At 36.3% G+C, this 18,758-nt stretch overlaps 1 protein-coding gene across 1 annotated transcript; it reads right to left on the bottom strand.

Moving 5' to 3' along the window:
* Positions 1–1,675: 1,675 nt before the first annotated feature.
* rbms1b (RNA binding motif, single stranded interacting protein 1b) lies at positions 1,676–17,476 on the bottom strand. The gene is made up of 13 exons (XM_028436763.1): positions 17,172–17,476; positions 13,764–13,918; positions 10,896–10,954; positions 9,153–9,244; positions 7,913–8,070; positions 6,609–6,688; positions 6,020–6,135; positions 5,461–5,510; positions 5,255–5,333; positions 5,027–5,077; positions 3,884–3,949; positions 3,690–3,770; positions 1,676–3,616 (listed from the first exon to the last, which is right to left on the bottom strand). Exons 1-13 carry the CDS (start codon positions 17,220–17,222, stop codon positions 3,545–3,547), a joined length of 1,110 nt encoding a protein of 369 aa, XP_028292564.1. The 5' UTR covers positions 17,223–17,476; the 3' UTR covers positions 1,676–3,544.
* Between the last annotated feature and the right edge of the window lie 1,282 nt (positions 17,477–18,758).

The raw sequence follows: 18,758 nt of genomic DNA on the forward strand, positions 1-18,758 counted from the left end.
GAGACAGAATTTCACACAAAATAAAACTTTTTTTTTTTTTTTTTTTTTTTTTTTTAAATAAATAAATATATAAACAATAATAGGAAGTTTTAGCTAAACTTTGTTATTGGGGAAAATATTTAAAGACAGGGCAGTGTTACACCTTAGTGAAGGAGGAGAAACAAGGGAGAAAGAGTTTTGTAGTGAATTTCTGTGTTTAAGCGATTATTTTGGGCATTTTGTGTTGTTCTTTTTTTAAAAAAAATCTCTGAGTGTTTTCATTGTTACTTGTGTATTTTTGTCATCATTTTAAGCATTTTGCTGTCGTTTTGTGAGGTTTTTTTTTTGTTACTTTATGCATTGCTAAGCTTCATATTCCTTCCAACTTCTTGAATTATAATTTTAGGGCTTTTGTTTTGGGGCCACACCAAATTAGATTAAGAGTCGCATTTTGTTTTTCACAAATTCTCCGACTTATTATTAAGCTTCAAATGATGCCTCATCCACAGTTCAAAGAGCATCAAACTCTCACTTCTGCATTTAGTTTCAGTTTCAGCCTGTAATGCATTCCTCTTGATAAATACTGCTACTCAAAGCACCTCCTCCTTTTTTTAAGGAATATTCTACAACTGTCTTCAATAAACACAAACACTAAAACATCTCATTAGTCCTCAAACACATCTCTAGCCATTTGCTGCAGATGATTACTTCCCATTAATGTAGTCAGGGTAATATGGCGCTCCAAGATTGTTCATATTGAGATTTTCTGTTCTTTTTATTATTATTTTTTTTTAAAATAAAACATGTCAAGTAAATCTGAAGGATGGGTTGAAACTTATTATTCGTATCTTTTATTTATTTTTTTCTAATTAGCCACATTTTTTTTTTAATTTTTGTGCTCCTCCAGCAGATGGCGCCCCAGGCGAATGCCTGGTTCACCTATGCCCAGAGCCGGCCCTGAATGTAGCGCACTCATATCTGAAAGGCTGATTAATGTAAAGGGAGGGAGACAGTCAGAGCTGTTACTGGAGTCCTTTTGTCTACGGCTCTGCTTAATATAGGTACAGAAACAGCTGCTCCTGTTTTTAATAAACCGCTTCATTGACTAATCTGTGGAAAAAAATAAACTAAAATATTTTGTTTAGGAGTCTAAAATACGTTGAAATTCACGAGTGACTCTTATTTTGTGGCAAGGCTGTGGCATTAAGAGTAATCGATAAGTTAATAGTGAGATGTTAGTAAGTTTGAGTTTATGGTGATTTAATAGTGAGTTATATTTGAGTAATTGATGATTTATTGGTGATTTAATGCTGACCTAGTGGCAATTTTATGAGTTACTGATAATTCAATGGTGAATTTATAGTGTATTAACTTATTAGTGATTAAATGTTGAATTTTTCATAATTATTGATGATTTAATGGTGAGTTTATAGTGAGCTATTTGTGATTTAACATTGAGTTATTGATAGTTTAATGGCAAGTTTATAGTGAGTTTTTGGTGATGTGATGATGATTTAATGATGAGTTTATAGTGATTTAATGTTGATTAATCAATGTATTAAGATAATGAACTTTTTAATTTTAGGTGCAAGAGTAAACAAAACCAATTATAAAGCTTGCTTCTTTTTTAAAACGCTTTATTTAAAAAACATGTCAAAGAAGTGAAAAAAAAAAAACAAAACAAAAACTAGAGGCAAGTTTCTACAGAACAAAGGTATCAATTTTTTTTTTAAACAAAAGCTAACAAAGAAGAAAAAGAAAATACAGAAAAGAAATTCCTTAAACTGTACACATTAGTTATCTCACTGGCATTGATGGTGCAAGTAAGAAAAAAAAAAAAATCATAAAACTCTGAAAATCTTTTATTTCCTTTAACTGTCTGTACAAAATGTTCATAAATTACAACTTTTCATAACTTATTGACTGTTTAATAATAGTTCCGTGTACGATGCAACCCTTACACTCTGACCCAGACACTATGGCACTATGGTTCTGACTCCATTAGCAGCACAACCCTTATACACAGTATTCATGTTATTCTCAGGCATCAAAAGTAGCTTTGATTTATCCCAGCAGGTCCTTTGTGTCAGTTGCACATCCTTGTCAACAAAAAAGAAAATGGTGTTCTTGAACAGACATGAAACAGAACAAGTCACCGATCAGAGGTTGTTTCAGATCAACCTTTTCCTCCACCGCACACACAAACTGAAACTGTAAAAACAACGTGTGATCACAACAACAAACACATGCACCAAAAACCCTTTTAACAATAGATCACAAAAAAAAAAAAGAATTGAAGGACGTTTTTAAAAAAATTGACTCGACAGCATTTGGTCTGAAAAGGTGGGCTGGACCTGCTAACCCATAACTCACTACAGAAAAGAAGAAAACGCTGAGGTGAGGTAGATGAACTGGTCTGAGTGACCACAAGGCCAAAATGTAGACTCAGGAGGAAGCCTGAGTAAAAAAAGCTGGCTTTATTTGTTATTGTGAGGTACTTTACAGCGGTGGATATATATTACATCCCTTTTCTTTAAGAGTTTTAAATTAGCCACATTTTTTTCTCAACAGCTGAATTTCTTTACGACATTCTTCTGCAAAAACAAAACTTTAAGGTTTTGTTTTCTTGACGAAATAATAGGGATGTTAAGCATTGAAAAAGGCACTCAAACTCTAAATGTTGCCAACACTTAGGTGAAAAACCCCAGTGTCAGGCAATCTTTGGTGAAGCTAACATGAGGAAGTGAGCCAAGATGGGCGCTCGAGTGCAAAAAAAAAAAGTCCTGAACTAAATGAACTTCTGCTGTAAGGCTTTGAACATCTAAAGTCTTCATTTATTCAATCTTTTAAAAAAAGTGATAAAAAAAAACACCCAAGTAACAAATCCACCAAAAAACCCACCATGTATCAGCTGTAAAGCAAACCCCACCCTTCCCTTTACTACTCCACAAAATCAAGGATTTACATTTTTTTTCCCATTGCTCACAAAAGCAGTGGCTCCTTACCGAATAAATATTGAATCTGAATAAAACGTGTGAAGACATTTCATCTGAAGAAACATATTCAGAATTTCAGCAAATTTTTACTTTTAGGAAGTAAAAAGTGTAAATATGCGCCCTCTGTAGAGCTACTGCATAAGGCAAGTTTGAATTTAAAACCAAAGCCAAAAAGAGAAAAACGTTTTTAAGAGATCAACAATGTACACTTCACATTAGGAGCACTCACACAGCAAGCACAAAAACAGCATTTTAACAATATCTGGGAGAAAAAAACAGAAAAAAAAGGGAGAATTCTCAGAAAAAGTAGCAACAATAGACGAGTTTCCTTCCTCCCTAAAGCTGATCACAGGTATGTTTGATGCTTTTTTCTGTGACACAGACAAGTAAAAAATAAAAAAAAATTAGAGTATGAAAATAAAAACCTCTTTAAATAGCATTTGAGTTTGATGAACAAAGCACATTCTCAGTTAAAACACTTGTAAAACCTGTCCAAAAAAAAAAAAAAAGACAGATCCTTTGTGGCCACTGGGTTAGAAGCTGATGTTTTATCCAGATGTGACCTCGGCCTATTTGGTTTGTTGGTACGAGTACGGCGATGGATTGCTTGATGAATCCACTTGTGATGTTGCACCATTTTCCTAAGGAACATAGCAAAGCGATGCAAACTCAGAAATTCTCTGTGTATTAAATAAAAAGGTTATGGCGGCGTACCTCCACAGGAACAGCTGCTGTCTGCATGTGTGCGTACTGTGGCATATACGCTCCTTGCATAGAGGTGTTGGCTGACATAAACTGTCCCAGAAAACAAACAAACCTGAATTATTTATGCTTATTGCATTCCTCATTTTAAATCCACACTTATTAACAACGTTAATCCCAGTTATTTAAAACATAGAGAGCCTTACCGCTCCAGCATTGCCCAGAGAGAGGTGGTTCATCTGCTGAGTGAGAGGAGCCATCGCAGATGAAGGCTGTAATGATAGAGAACGGTCCATAGAGGGCGTTACCACTGTAGCCTTTAAAGGTAACATAAGGTTGAATAATAAAGTGCCTATAATGCTGAAACGCCAACAAAGATGAGCTGCTTTGATTCAAATTTAGAACTATAGAAATGTGCTTTTGAAGTATTTTTGTGCAGAGGTGAAAGTAATGGATTACAAGTACTCAAGTTACTGTAACTGAGTTGCTTTTATGTGTACTAGTATATTTCTAAATCACAAATTTTACTTTTACATAAATACATTTTAAAAGAAGTAAAGTAATTCTTTATATTTCTACATATTTTTCTATATTTTCTTATTTTGAATTAAATTCATTGGTGTTATTTTATTTAAAAAAAAAAGGATTTTGTACATTTTGACAAACCTTTTATTTTATACAGATAAATAAATGAAGTTCCAGTTGTGTAAGATTTCATCTCTTCCTTTCTAAGTTTATATATGAGATGTTTACTGTATGCAAGGGAACTGTGGCATGGTTTATTACCAAAAATAAACGTGGGGGGTGAAAGTAACTAGTAACTAATACTATTTAATTTAGCTACTTTTTACTTGTACTATGTTATGTATGACTTACTTGTACTTGAGTACAATTTTAATCAAATAACAGTACTTCTACTTGAGTAAGATATATCAATATTTGTGTATGTTTCTTGACAATTTGTGGTTTTGGGGTCATTTTTGTGTATATTTGATGTCATTTTGCACATTTTTGTAAATTTCCTGGTCATTTTCATAATTTTTCTCTCATATGTTTCTTTGTTGCCATTTTTAGAGTAATTATGTGTATTTTTGTTACCACTGCCAAGGAGGTAATGTTTTCACTGGTGTTAAACTGTTAATGTGGTTGTTTTTTTGAAGATATCTCATAAAGTTACGAACGGATTTAAGCGAAATTTGGTGATCAACAATGTCAAAAGAAAAGAGGAATTTTGGAGATGATCCGGCATGTATCAGAACATATTTTGGAGCATAATGTGGATGTTCGGTTGGTTCTACAGAGAGTGAACTGTGTGTCAACATGAAACAAGAGAAACTTTTAGCTCTTACTGGGTGCTGCATGATGTAGGGCTGATGGTGCACCCAGGATAGATTCTGCATCTGAAATGTAAAACAAAGTAAAAACACAGTCAGTTTCAACAGCAAAGTTTAAGACAAAGGAAAAAAATGTTTTTTCCTTTTTTAAAGCATATTAACCTTTTTTTCTTCTTTGTTTTATATAAAGGATAAGTTTTTACATAATGAAAATGAAATATCATTAAATCTAAGGATTCAAACCTGATATGTTGACATGTAAGGAGACATGGAGGCTTGGGCGATCATCCTGTTGGAAATACCGTAGGGTGGTGGAAAAAATCTAAAGGAAAACATTTAATGAGAAAAATGTTTGAGTGAAATAATAACAATAATAATAATAATAATGATAAAAAAAACTCATGTAAAGTGACTAAAACAGTGCAATTTTACATGCTTATGATGTTTACCCATTTTGCATTGCAGCTGCACTGGGATCATATGAGAGTGTCATTCCAGCCTGAGAAATGAATTAAAGAAATATTGTAAAGAGAACATGACTGTGGTCATGAAAACAGCATAAACACAAAGCTGTCAGATTACCTCTCATTTCTAAAAAAGGATTTAACATAACTAACCTGTGCCGACCTCAAAATCCTCAACTGATTAAACTAGTTATTATTGAATTAGTGTTTGAAGCATTTCTGTTCAGTTTTCATTCATCCACAAAAAATCTTGAAGTTGAAGTCCTCCTGCCTTTGTTTGTATTTGACGTCAGGAAAAGGCTATTGTTGATGAATAATGTATTAGTATGCCAAGTGTGAGGAGGGGTTGTTTGTTCTCGGTAGTGGAGGATGTGCAGGCAGGACCACGCCCGTATCACTACAGGGCATTGTCTCAAATGTGAAAGTAGGTGTGTTTAGTTACCAAGAGGGAGTTTTTGGATTACAACACTTCTGGCTTCCATTTCTAGTATTTTTTCTAGACATTTTAGTCTAACTTTTCCTCCAATTAAAGAAAGACACGTACAAGTCTGGAGTCACTGTTTCTTGACCAGGTCCGGCCACTCTGGCTGTATTTATTTTGACTTTGTCTCTTTTTCTGTCCGCCGTCAGCAAATTTGCACAGCAAAGGTTCCGACGGAGCTAAAGGAAAAAAAGGAAAAAATATAAAAGAACATCACACACTGTTTGCTGTGCAGTCAATCCCTCCCTGAAGCATGGGAGTACACATTTACAAGCCAGCCCTGGAATGCACACATCTAATTTGGCAGCTGTGGAGCTGTAATTCCCTCCCTTTCCTAACCCGAGCCAGGCCAGCACAGACTATTTCAGTCAAATAATCCAATTAAAAAGCTTATAGAGGGAGTGGAAGTCACACAGAGGAGCGACTTCTTGTGGTCTTTGTCTATGCTCTGCCTCTTGGGGGTCATTGTACATGAGCACTTTATTAGCAGACTCACTGACTCCTTGTAAAAGCCTGAATACAAGCCAAACTATGTCACTGCTCTTAAATCAGTCTAATTTGAAATAAAGTTGAGTTTATTTCTTTACGTTTTTCTGCTTTTTGGGTAAACTTTTACAAATTTCATTAAGGGATTATGAAGGGGTTTTCCTACCCAGAACTCCAGGAGGCATCTTAATGAACTTTCCATTGAAATGAGAAATAACTTCATCACATTTTTCCGTTGACTCCATCCTGCAGGCATAAACAAACAGAGGAACACAATGTTATTACACAAGCAAAAAACAAATATGGTCTAATTTATTGTTTTTTTCCTTAAAAACAAAACTATTACTACTAGTACAAATGACCAAAGGTAAATGTCTGCACTCATAATGTCCATTATTTGATGGTTCCACGTGTTGTACAGTCTTCACTGTCGGAGCACACCCACATGCAAACATTCCTCCATTTCTCAGATGTTTTTGTTTTGTCTGGTATGACCCTGGCTTTGTTTGTCAAGAATTCCAGTCAAATGTCAGGTTGAGCGAGTATGACTAGTGGATGAAAGCATCCTGTCTATAATTAAATTAAAGAGTCATTGTCAAAGTACTTTGACAAGAGCTTTCAACAAATAAATGGTTACAAAAACATTACCATATGACTTGAATAATTAAAATCAAGCATTTTTTTCATTTTATTTCAAACAACAAAACCTTTACTAGGCCTATAACAAAGTTATACACATTTTAATGTATGTATTTCTAGCATTAAGTTTCAAATAATGACCACTTAGGTTTTTAATTTAATGAAACGCAAGCTTCCTCAACCTCTATCAGTATAGCTATTCCTATTTTAAATTACCCTGATTTATACCTTATGGCACATGTGTCAAACTTGAGGCCCAGGGGTCAAATCCTGTCCTTTAAAGCATTTTATTTGGCCCGCAGGAGAACGTGAAAATGACTCCACAATATTTGCAGGACTCATAGTTTTCTTATACTTATATCACATGATGGCACTCATTTTTAATCTCAAATTGTTGAAAGAAATCTTACCATTTCTAAATTCATACAATTTATCACAAACAAATTTGGCAAATTTCCTCCAAATTATAGAAAAATTGGTCTCAACATTAAATACTTTGGAAGTGAAGATCTGCAGAGACTGAAATCTGTCACTTATTGCTTGGATATTGTCAGTGCCTTACATACTTTACTTATCATTTACACGTGGAAGTGCCAACAAGGAAACATTGTCAAAACTTCTGGTTTTCCCACCTAAAATCTGCAGCCCACTTAAGATCAATCTGCACCGTATTTTTCCCATGAGTTGAAAACAAGTTTGACACTCCTGCCTTACGGTGTTGTGTTTTCTCCTGAAAATATAGCACCATAATTAAACTATCAATAGTTTGATACACTCATACTATCAATAATTTGATTATGGCGCCAAAAGCTTAGTTTTTTAAAAGCCAACCTTGCGAATCCCACTCCTCGGCTGACTCCGCTGGAATCCCTGAGGATGCGCGTGGATACGACCTGACCAAAATGCTTTAACATGTTCTCCAGTTCCTGCTCGTCCATCGATAGTGGCAGGTTGGAGATGTACAGGTTTGTTGGGTCCTGTTCCTGTTGCTGGATGATGAAAAAGAGAGAAAATAAGAAATAATGATCACATTAAAAAATGTTATACATTTTCTGTTTGCTTCTGTTAAGGGTTTTAGGTATTAAATGGTTATTGGGACTTTCATGTAGTTTACAAAAGGATGAGGCTCATTATTTGTTGCATTTTATTCCATCAGCAGAAACATGAGACACAGCTGAGTGTCTGGGGAAAAGCCTCAGGCTCTCACTATTAGTATTCATCAGTGTTGTGTTGCATAAACTCAGCAAGGAAGCAAAAAAGATGCACTGACAGAAAGATTCATAGTGTATGTGTCAGATCAATGAATTGAACATCATTTCATCCAAAAATAAAGAAAAAAAGGTCAAAATTGCGGAAAGTTTGTTTTTATCTCCACCGTAAACACTCAAACACAGTTTGTTGAAATTTTAGCGTATTGCATTGTGGGATGTCAAGTGTTTTTACTTCATTCTGAAATCACAGGGAATACCGCGAACAAACTAGAACAAAAAATAGTGTGAAGTGAAGCACCGTTTTCGTCTGTCGAAGAAAAACTAAAAATTACGCTAAGAATGAAGTAAAAACACTTGTGTGACTTCACCTCCTCAAATCTGAGCAGATGGAGGGAAAAGTGCGTTTTAATACTTCTAGAAACACAAGTAAAATCTACATTACTGTGTACACACTGCTAGACTTAAATATTAAAAAAAGGATGTTACAGTATGAATATCAACAGTTCGGTATGGCTTCGTTGTGTGACCAAAGTCAGTTTGTGACAGTGTCCACACACAAGGTCACATTCTTCATGTTTTGTTATTGAAATTTAGAATCTGAAAGGGATTGTTTACATATCTCATTATTTTCAATAAAACTGAAACAAGTTGTTAAACTTTGGCTCCTTTTTAAGTGAGCAATAGAATGAATGTTGCTCGGAGATACTGAATAGTGTGCAGACAAGCATGGATTCCTGCTCTGCTATTTAACACCACATAGATTAGGTTTAGGTTTCCTGCCCAACCAGAGGGAGGACAACAGTGTTACTGGGTGACTTGTTTGGATGTGGTATCAGGATTAAAGTGTAATCAATCCTTACCTTTGCCATCTGAGCTTGGACGCCAGAGGACTTGAGGGCAACGACAGCTTTCTGAGCTGCAGCGGGGCTGTCAAAATCCACAAAGCCATATCCTGATGAGACGAACAGCAAAGTTAGGAAAATAGAGAGCTGGGTGATATGGACCAAAACTCATATTCCGATATTTTTTCTCAAAATGGTTATATACAATATAAATCTAGATATTTTTTTATTCAAATAAAGTCTGCCCAGAAAGACAATTCAAGGTTAAATTTGTTGATTCAAAATGCCAAAATAGAAGACGCGACATATCTTGAATCTCAATATATCGGCCAGCTCTAGGAAAATATCTTATCAGCACAACAACAAAAAACCTGACCCCTTGGTTCAATGAGGTGTGACCTACACACAGTATGCCATTCATCTTCTTTTCCCACTTCATCCTGTACTGGGTGGCAAGACTACTACTGGAGTCTGTCCCAGCTCACAATGCGTCACAACTTGGTGTAACGTCATTAGTATAGCATGTGAGGTTTTGCATTACACACCACAAGCCTATATATTTGTTTTGTAAACGTGATGGCTCTTTGTCCTGAGATGTAAGAATTGGGGATACATTTGGCCAACACTAACTTACCTAATACAGGACTTTTATAGATATAAATGAATCACAACTAATATACCAATATTACCAAACCAATATTAAGCAAACATACTGCAGGAATCCTGTGTTAAAAATCAGACATAAAGTTAGGAAACCTTGAATGAAACATGAGGCTAAACTTGCAGAAACACATTTCATGGAAACATTTCAGGGATTTTTGGAGACCCACCATTGTGCTACTGACAAAACTTCCAATTAACTTCATAACAAGAGCCCTATTTCCAAAAGTGTTAAAAACTAATGACAGACAATAAGAGATGCTTTTATTTTTAAAAGAGAATATTTGATTTTTAGCTTGAAGCAGGTCTCAGCACGACTTTATGTTCCACTCGCAATGCATCATGGGGTGGTTGAGTATGACTAGTGTGCCCACCGTGCATACTTAAAAAATGTTCCGATACAGTATACATCCGGGGATTTCTCGCATACTCAATCTTTCCATACTATCTAATGTGATTGCACTACATACTCATTTTGACGTCATACTTAGTATGACTAGTACGTAAGAATGCCATTTCGAACAAAGCTATTGGCTACCAGTGCAGCTCTTACACCTGTGTAAAGCCAGAGTCTAGGCTTTTAGAGTCTGGTCTGATTCACCTAAAGTCCAACACCACAGTGGAAACAAAGCTGAACAACTAACAATGCTGGGAATTAGAAGTCTGCTATTGCTAAAATTGTGATTAACACTAAAAATACAGTCTACAGTATGTCCCAGTAATAATACAATACCACGACAGATAATCAGTGAGTCACACTTTGGTCAGGATGAGGGTCTACAAAAACCCAATGGCTCAAAACCAATAAAACCACTCCCGGCAGGATGAAGAAGAGTGAGCCACTTCCTCCAGGGAATCATGCACTAACACACACACACACCAACAGACAAAGGCTGGGACCTAAAATAGCACAAGCTCGGAGTCACCTTTGTACAGCATGGCAGCTTCCTGAATTGCATGGATCACCGGATACACATAGCTGCCAAATTTTATAATGTTAAGACAGAACTGGAGGCCAACTATTGATGGGGGGAATATGAAGTGATTCTGCTCTAAAAGTGAGTAAGACACACCTTGCATGGAGTAAAGAATAAAACACACCTTTACATTTATTTGTAGCCTTGTCCAGGATAGCTTTTGTTGACACAATTTTGCCATACCTAAAAGGAGGGAGTACAAAGGCAAAGTATTGTTAGCATAACCAGAGCGTAGCCGGTTATAAAACACAGACACTGAGCACACAAGCACTAAAGAAAGGGAGGCTGGGTTGAGTAATAATCTTTGACATCACTGTGAAAATATGAGAAACAGGAAGTGGTTTCCATGTGTGCAAAGTCTCTCAGCCCCTTTTTCATCAACATCAGGCCTCTTCAGTTACCTGTGGAGTTTCTGTTGCAATGTTTGCATGAGATTTAAAAACAAAACAAAACAGAGAAGTTTCTTCTTTTCTAGAAAAGAAAGGCACGTCAAACAATTATTCATCGCAAAACACTCTTTTTACACCCTTTTTACATATTCTGGTGAAATCCATTATAATAAATTTGAATATAACCTAGCCTAATATTAACACTAAACCCATGATAACAGCTGAGACTGTGTGGGAGAGTACACTAATAACCAAAGTACTATGGTTAAAGCTATTGGTAATAGTTCTATAAACTAATCACTACACTTAATTGTCCCACGAGAATTGTCATTACTGTGCATTTTTTTTAATACTAATTTAGTTAATATTTATATAAACTTTTGTTTAGTTAGCTATGATTTGTTACTAAAACTAGAAAACTGGTAAATTCATGACCACCGAGGTCGTGCCATTTGTGGTAAGACACGAAATGTCTATAGTGAACCTGAAGGACGCTTTAGCTGAGGATTATGATGGACTGATGGATGCTTAACTGGATGAGAGCGACTGAACTCGTGACCTTTCATCCTTTGAAATCCAAATCTCAAAATATACAGTGATGGCAGTTAGTCTCAGCGTCTACTCAGCCTGTCACTTGTTTAAGGAGTTGCCACAGCAAACAATGTAAAGTAGACATTTTCATGCAATCGTTGCAGTGAGAGATCTTTATACACAGTATTGCCAATCAACTAAATTAATTCACACTTTTTATAGAGAACTTCTGAACATTATTCAATGCCAACAGTGGGCAACAAAGACAGATGTCAAAAAACGTACTGGTACACAAAGGAGGGTTAATGGTTTGAACTGTGGGTAGTTTTGCACTGAAACATGATGAACAGGTCAAAGGTTTACTGTTGTTTTGAGAAAACTGGTCTGTGGTGTAATTTCAACTAATGAATGTTTATTGCACACAAATGCTAGTTTTACAGAAGTGTCTGTATTTTGGTGATTTTCAGTAAACAGTCACACGTTCAAACCAGTTTAAGCAGAATCAAAAAGTGTGTGAACACTGAAAGATTGTTCGATGACGTACTGAGTAGAAGAAGAAACAAAATCAGTGAAGCATTAGCGCAATGGTTCCTAAACATTTTCTGCTGTGCCCCCTTTAAAAAGTTGAAAACTATATTGGCGCGTTCACACCAAACCCGTCAAAAGCGTCAGGTGCACATACACAATATATGATGGACACGCTTCTAGGAGCGTTGAGAGATCCGGCTGTGCATCCCGCGCCTCCTGTGCGGAGCGTTTTGAAGCTTTACATGCGACGGACTCAACGCATTTTGAGATTTCAAGCTTTTGACGTGCGTATGATGCCTCCAACGCAGCCGACGCTAAAAGTTGGGATTGCTGAACTTTTGGGGCATATCGCGGCACGTCGACAGTCAGGGGCTTTCCTAAACTGTGACGTATTCGAAATAATGAAAGAAAAAGACAGACAGATGGACAGGCGCTCTTCTGCTGGGATAGAGCGCCTGTAGTTGGTGTCCTGCTAGGAGATGCGAGCGCCGATGCAGGTCAGCAGGTCAACAAACTGGGTACGGGAGAGACGGAAGTAGTGCTGAAAGCGACTCTCGTCCGAGTGCAGAAAAGGCACTGAGGCACCCTTCGACGAAGTTGTCTGGCTTTATTTGATAATTTAGAGCTGATGAACGGGAGTCGGAGGCAGCGTGTTCAGCAAGGAACTCCAAACTTTATTCTCCATTCAACCACACTTATAGCCCTCTAACATCACAGTGCATCCGACCGGAAACACCGTCTTCTTAACACAATAATGTTCCCCACTACTTCACAGTCAATGGGTGAATTATGAATGTAACTGATTGCCACAATATCATCCATTGTATGAACACCAGCTACAACAGAGAAGCCCCTCCCCTAAAAATGCGCTGAACGCACTCTCTTCCCAAATTGTTTGGACACGCATCCAGAGCTTCTTTGACGTTGGTAACAAGCCTCTGATTCACTGAGCACAAGCGTCCAACTAGGGGCGTGAGGCATGATTTTGACGCCCCGAAACGCATTTGGTGAGAATGTACCATTAGGGCCCCCTCAATCGCAAAAAAATGTATGACCTTTTTTGGAAAAAATAAATACATTTTGACTATTTTTCTTTAAATCTCGTAAAAATAACACAATATTTGTAATCACATATTCTAGAACAGTAAGGAAGCTTTTTATTAATAAATGAATTGAACATTTTCTATTTTTCATGCTCAAGGTTCAGTAAGGCCATTCTAGTGGTGAGATCTCAGCAGATGAGCATCACTTGTGTTGGATTAACCAGGCAACCCTGGCAACGGAGTACGTTGCCAGGAGTCAGCAACCTGCGGCCGACCCTTGGCATAAGCAATTAACTTTGTGACTTTAATAGCTGCATAAAATTCTAATGACTTCCCTATCCCTTCTTGTGCTAAATACTCAATGGAAATGTCTCTATAAAATGCCCCATTTAAGAAGCTGAGAGAACCTTTTAGCTGAATGTAAATAAAAGAGCTACTATTGAAACATGGAACTATGCAAAATAAGATAAGCAATCATAAAACAAAAAGGACGACACTCACGGCTGACAAAGCTTGACCAGGTCATGGTCTGTAGTTGAAGGACACAGCCCTCGGATGTAAAGGTTCGTCTTGCTGAGTTGGTCCCAGTTTGCTGTGCTGCCATTGGTGCTCGGACTGGGCGGAGCCATGGGATGTGATGCTGAGACTACAGGTGGCTGAAACCAACAGAGAAACAAGGTTAAAACAATCTCAGCTCAAGTGACAAAAAAAAATACAAAATAAATCACAGTTTTCCATCCAGTGTGAAGATGAATGCTTTACTAAGCAATGATACATAGCTTTAGCAGTGACGCTGCAGGGCCTCCTGCTTTCTCATTCATGGCTAATTGTATAAACATTGCATAAAACATTTTTAAAAATGAATATTTCTCAACAGAATATGCAACTTTATGCTTTATGTTTACAACACAGAACAGAATAACAGATGTCCTGGTCAATGGGAACTTTCCTTGTGGGAGTAGCATTCCCCTTTACTATCTGACACTGAGCTCCCCTCCTCTCTCTCTCTCTGAGGAGTCAAACTGAGAGGAAGCTGATGGAATCCCAAGCATGGAGCGTTGACAGGATTGAGCAACCAAAGTCTGGACTTCAGCCTGGTGGGTCGTCTCTTGTGACTAAATGAGTGACTGGTCAACTGCCTGCTGCAGCCTTATGTCTACATTATAAAATTAGTTTAATGTACCATTTTCTAAACTGTGCAGTTGGCTTTTAATTTTTCAAATTTCTTTCTTTGAATATGATTCATGTGCCATTAGAGCTATTCAAATAAAAACCTGAATTAAGTATTGAGAAAATAGCCAAACAGTACAGAATTATCATGCTTACCAGACACATATTTGACTGTAATCTTATGTTCTTAAAAAGGAGAGAAACATAAACAAATAGGCCTCAGAGTAGAAATGTCTTTCTTTAAACATGCACATTACTTTAGTGCCTAGGTTCCCAATGTAGGGTACGGGTACTCCCAGGGGTACTTAAATTGTCATAGGGGGTACTAGTACTAATGCTAGACTAAAGCTAATGCTAGGCTAACGCTAGTTTGATGGTAATGCTAGGTTAATGCTATGTTAATGCTAGCTAAAGCTATGTTGAAGCTAATACTAGGCTAATGCTAATGTTAGGCTAATGCTAATGTTAATGCGAGGTTAATGCTAATATTAAGTAATGCTAGGCTAATGCTAATGCAGTGTTTAATGATGCGGGCCAGCACCTGTATCTTCACTATCATTTTCTTTAGGAAATGCAAAGATTCGTATGATTTCTCAACAGGATAGGTTAAATTCAGAGACAATATACACTGTAGAGCTACATTACAATGTATTGTACAATGTACAATACAATATTACTGTGTCTTTTAAGTGTGCAGGAATAGGGGGTACATGGCTTCAGGTTAAATGTCTGAAGGTGTACAAAACTGTGAAAAGTTAGGGAACCACTGCTTTAGTGGGTCTTGCAAGAAATACAATGAAAGAAGGTTGTTTCTTTTTCACAGGTAATTCATATTTACATTATCATTAATGTTAAAAACACAAATCCTTTACCATTTTGTCATTCCATTCTCTCAATGTTAGTTACAGTCTAAACAGTAAATTTACATTGATTGTTTTTTGTGTGTTAGATAATACCATAATCGTAAACCTGGAGTAGAGATTTGGTTGTTATAGCAACAATGAATAATATAAAGAAATAAGACCTAAAGACAGAGCTGTAAAAACCACAGTAGAAAAAGCAATAAGAAACAGAAAGAGCCCAAGGACACTTTGACACATAGTCAGGTACTGGGATCGAACCCCCAACCTCTCGATCAGAAGACGACCCTCTACCACCTGAGCCACGGTCGCCCTTGGTGAAATTATTTCAATTTATCAGTGTTTTTTCAAAAATTTTCAACATTTTCAAAATACCGCGGTACTGTATACCGATAACCGTGATAATTTTGGTCACTATGACCGCAGTGTAAAATTTTCCATACGGTTACATCACTATTACTACTACTGTCATAAGTAGACACCTGGAACAGAATATACCGTTACAAAGTAAACATAATGACATAATGAGGTTTTTTTTTATTTATTTAATTTGATTGTTTTTACTCTATCCCTCATTCTTGATCTTTTGTTGCAATTGTTTTTTTTTTGTTTTTTAAAAAATATTTAAAAACTGTAAGTTAAAAATAAAATACAAAAACTCACTCAAAAAACAAAACAAAAACAAAAACAAAAAACAAGATTAGAATATAAACAGGGTACCAAAAGACAAAAAAGTGACATCATCATCATAAATGAAACAGCTTCTAATTTTCTCAAGATTTACTATACAATCCCCATGAATCAAAATATGTATTTATTTACATCTTATATCTAAAAAAATTTAACACATGTACACATCAGGAACTGGTGTCTCTCTTTAGAAATAAAGTATTTTCTGAAAGTGAAAGTGAAAAATCATCCAAAAAGCTGGATTAGACATTCATCAGGTTTGGCCTTTAAGTATGAAATAAATAACAGAAGGAAAATACAAATGGCCCATTGAAGCAGTTTAACCTTTGACAATGTCCCATACATAAAACATTGCAGACAGACTGGATGACTGTGTTTTCACACTGACTATGAGCACCCTGATACAGAACCGTGAGAGAGAGAAAGAGAGATGGGAGGTGTACTGCATCTTATCAGCCTGCTCCAGACCAGCACAGTCAGTCATATCCTTACTGGAAATATACACGGTTTCCAGTAACAGGCCTCGCCCCTGAAGCTCTAGGCTAGCCACAAAATATCAGCATGAGCACTACTAAGTCAATATGCGCATTCAAATAGATTCACTTTGGGGTGTTTTTACAACCATATGTTACTAAGGTGTGTGTGTGTGTGTGTGTGTGTGTGTGTGTGTGTGTGTGTGTGTGTGTGTGTGTGTGTGTGTGAAAATCAAATAAATCATTATATAAATGAATGAATAAAGCCATTCTTAAACAGAAGAGAAAGAACATGAAGTAATCGTGAAACTACTATTAAAGTGCATCTGTGTGTGCATGAGCCACCTTTGTTTGGTCAGTTAGAAAGTTTTTCAGGTTAGTTTTGAGTGTACTTTTAAAAATAATGAAGCCAGGGAGGAAAAAAAAAAAAAAAAAAAAAAAAGCACAAAGGATGTTTTGAGATGACTATAGCTGTGTTGACATTGCAACATTTTGATGTGATCCCACGTACGTCATGGATCTAATAAGGAATTCAACCCTAGCAGCAGATACTCCCATCATATAGAAGTGTTAAAAACATCAAACTAACATATGTTTATATTTACAGTAAAGGCACTGAAACAAATGGACGTTTTTTTGTTTTTGTTTGTTTGTTTCTTGTTTCTCCGTCCGTCATACCACATTCTTTGTACGTGTTATGGAAGGAGTCAGTTTACCTGTTTTCGATACTGAGTCCTCAGAGGGTTTCCACTATTAGCAAAAATCATCCTCACTTCAAGCGGCTGCTGTTCGTTAGCGGAGCTTCTAAATGCGAGTTAAAAGAATTCAAACTCCTCCGTCTCAGTAGAAACAGTCGTCCTCCTTATTCCGCTAACACGCAGGTAAACGTGTCTCTGTGCATTCTGGCGGGGTGTACATCCTCGTTAACGTCGACTAACCGTTAAAAGAGACATCCATAAAGTGTCCCAACTTCGGCCTCCGTGTCATTAGTTTGACTGACTTCATTGATTTGCAGTCACTGCTGGACGAGACTGTCGACTCTACCTCGGGAAAAACCATTCACTCTCTTTGTATAGGGGGAGCTCAAAAACGGCATCAGAAAAAGTCTACATTTCCCTCTGTTTTCGTCAACTCACATTAAAGAGCATCTTATTATAAGTATAAAAAAATATAGTTTGATGTGTGGGTCAGTTTTCGTTGCTTTTGTTTGGTTAGCACACGCTAGCATAAAAAAAACACACCCACCATTCTCATATGGAATATTTCAGAAAAGATGCATACCAGACGCCTCCATACCATAGGAGCGTTATCTTCTCTTTTTGCGCCACTAAAGACACGAAACTCATTTAATTTTATTATAATAATATGCGATTTAAAACTAAATACCATAACTTAATATACAGGATATTTTAAACAAATGTAAAATGCTTTAATTTTGTTCAGATGCTTTTTATGTGCTAATGTTACTATTATTACTGCATATTTTGTGGTAGTAATTATGATAGTTCTATGGGCATAGTGATTTAAAACTCCTCTACGTCAGTTTGTGTTAATAAGCATGAGAATAAAGATTGTATGTGATCCTAGTGGTTGTTTTGTTGCTGGACTTTTGTTAAAGCTTAGGGTTGCTTTTGTAATTTTTGTAATTATTGTGTTTTTCTAGGCCTATTACGTATTCACAACCTCCATATCGGTTTATTTGTGGCATAAAGGAGTTTTCCTATTCTCTATATTAACTCGAAACTTAATGTGTGGTTTGTAACCAAGATATATGTCTGTTTTCAGAATTTTGCACCCCCTTGATTATACAGGGGTTTTTATTTTATTTTATTTTGGTTTTAGTTTTCTTTAGTTTCAGTCAAAATTTAGTCACCAGGGCTGTTTCAGTTATAGTGTAGTTTTAGTCAAATGAATGAAAATCAAGATTTTAGTCAACTAAATCTGTTACAGATATAGTTGACTGAGATATTAAGCATGAGATTGGGTTTATGCATATTTTAAAGCTTCAATTACCATTTATCAACCTGGTATGTGGAGGGTATTCAGGCTTGTTTCGCCTTCCACGTAACAGCGTTCGTTGAACAACATGAACTTAGTTGTGATTGGATTTCGTATCATGTGACCCTTTAGTTTTTATTAGCCAAGAAAAATAACATGAAGTTTTTTATTTAGTTTTTGTTCACATGTATTTAAAAAATATAACAGTTATAGTCTAGTTATTGTCACTTCAAAAAAAATATAGTCGACGAAAAACTGTGACAAAAACATTTAGTCAACAAAATGAACACTGATGCAAAGGTGAC

This window comes from Gouania willdenowi, chromosome 21, assembly GCF_900634775.1.
Source record: "Gouania willdenowi chromosome 21, fGouWil2.1, whole genome shotgun sequence".
NCBI classification, from domain to species: Eukaryota; Metazoa; Chordata; class Actinopteri; order Blenniiformes; family Gobiesocidae; genus Gouania; species Gouania willdenowi.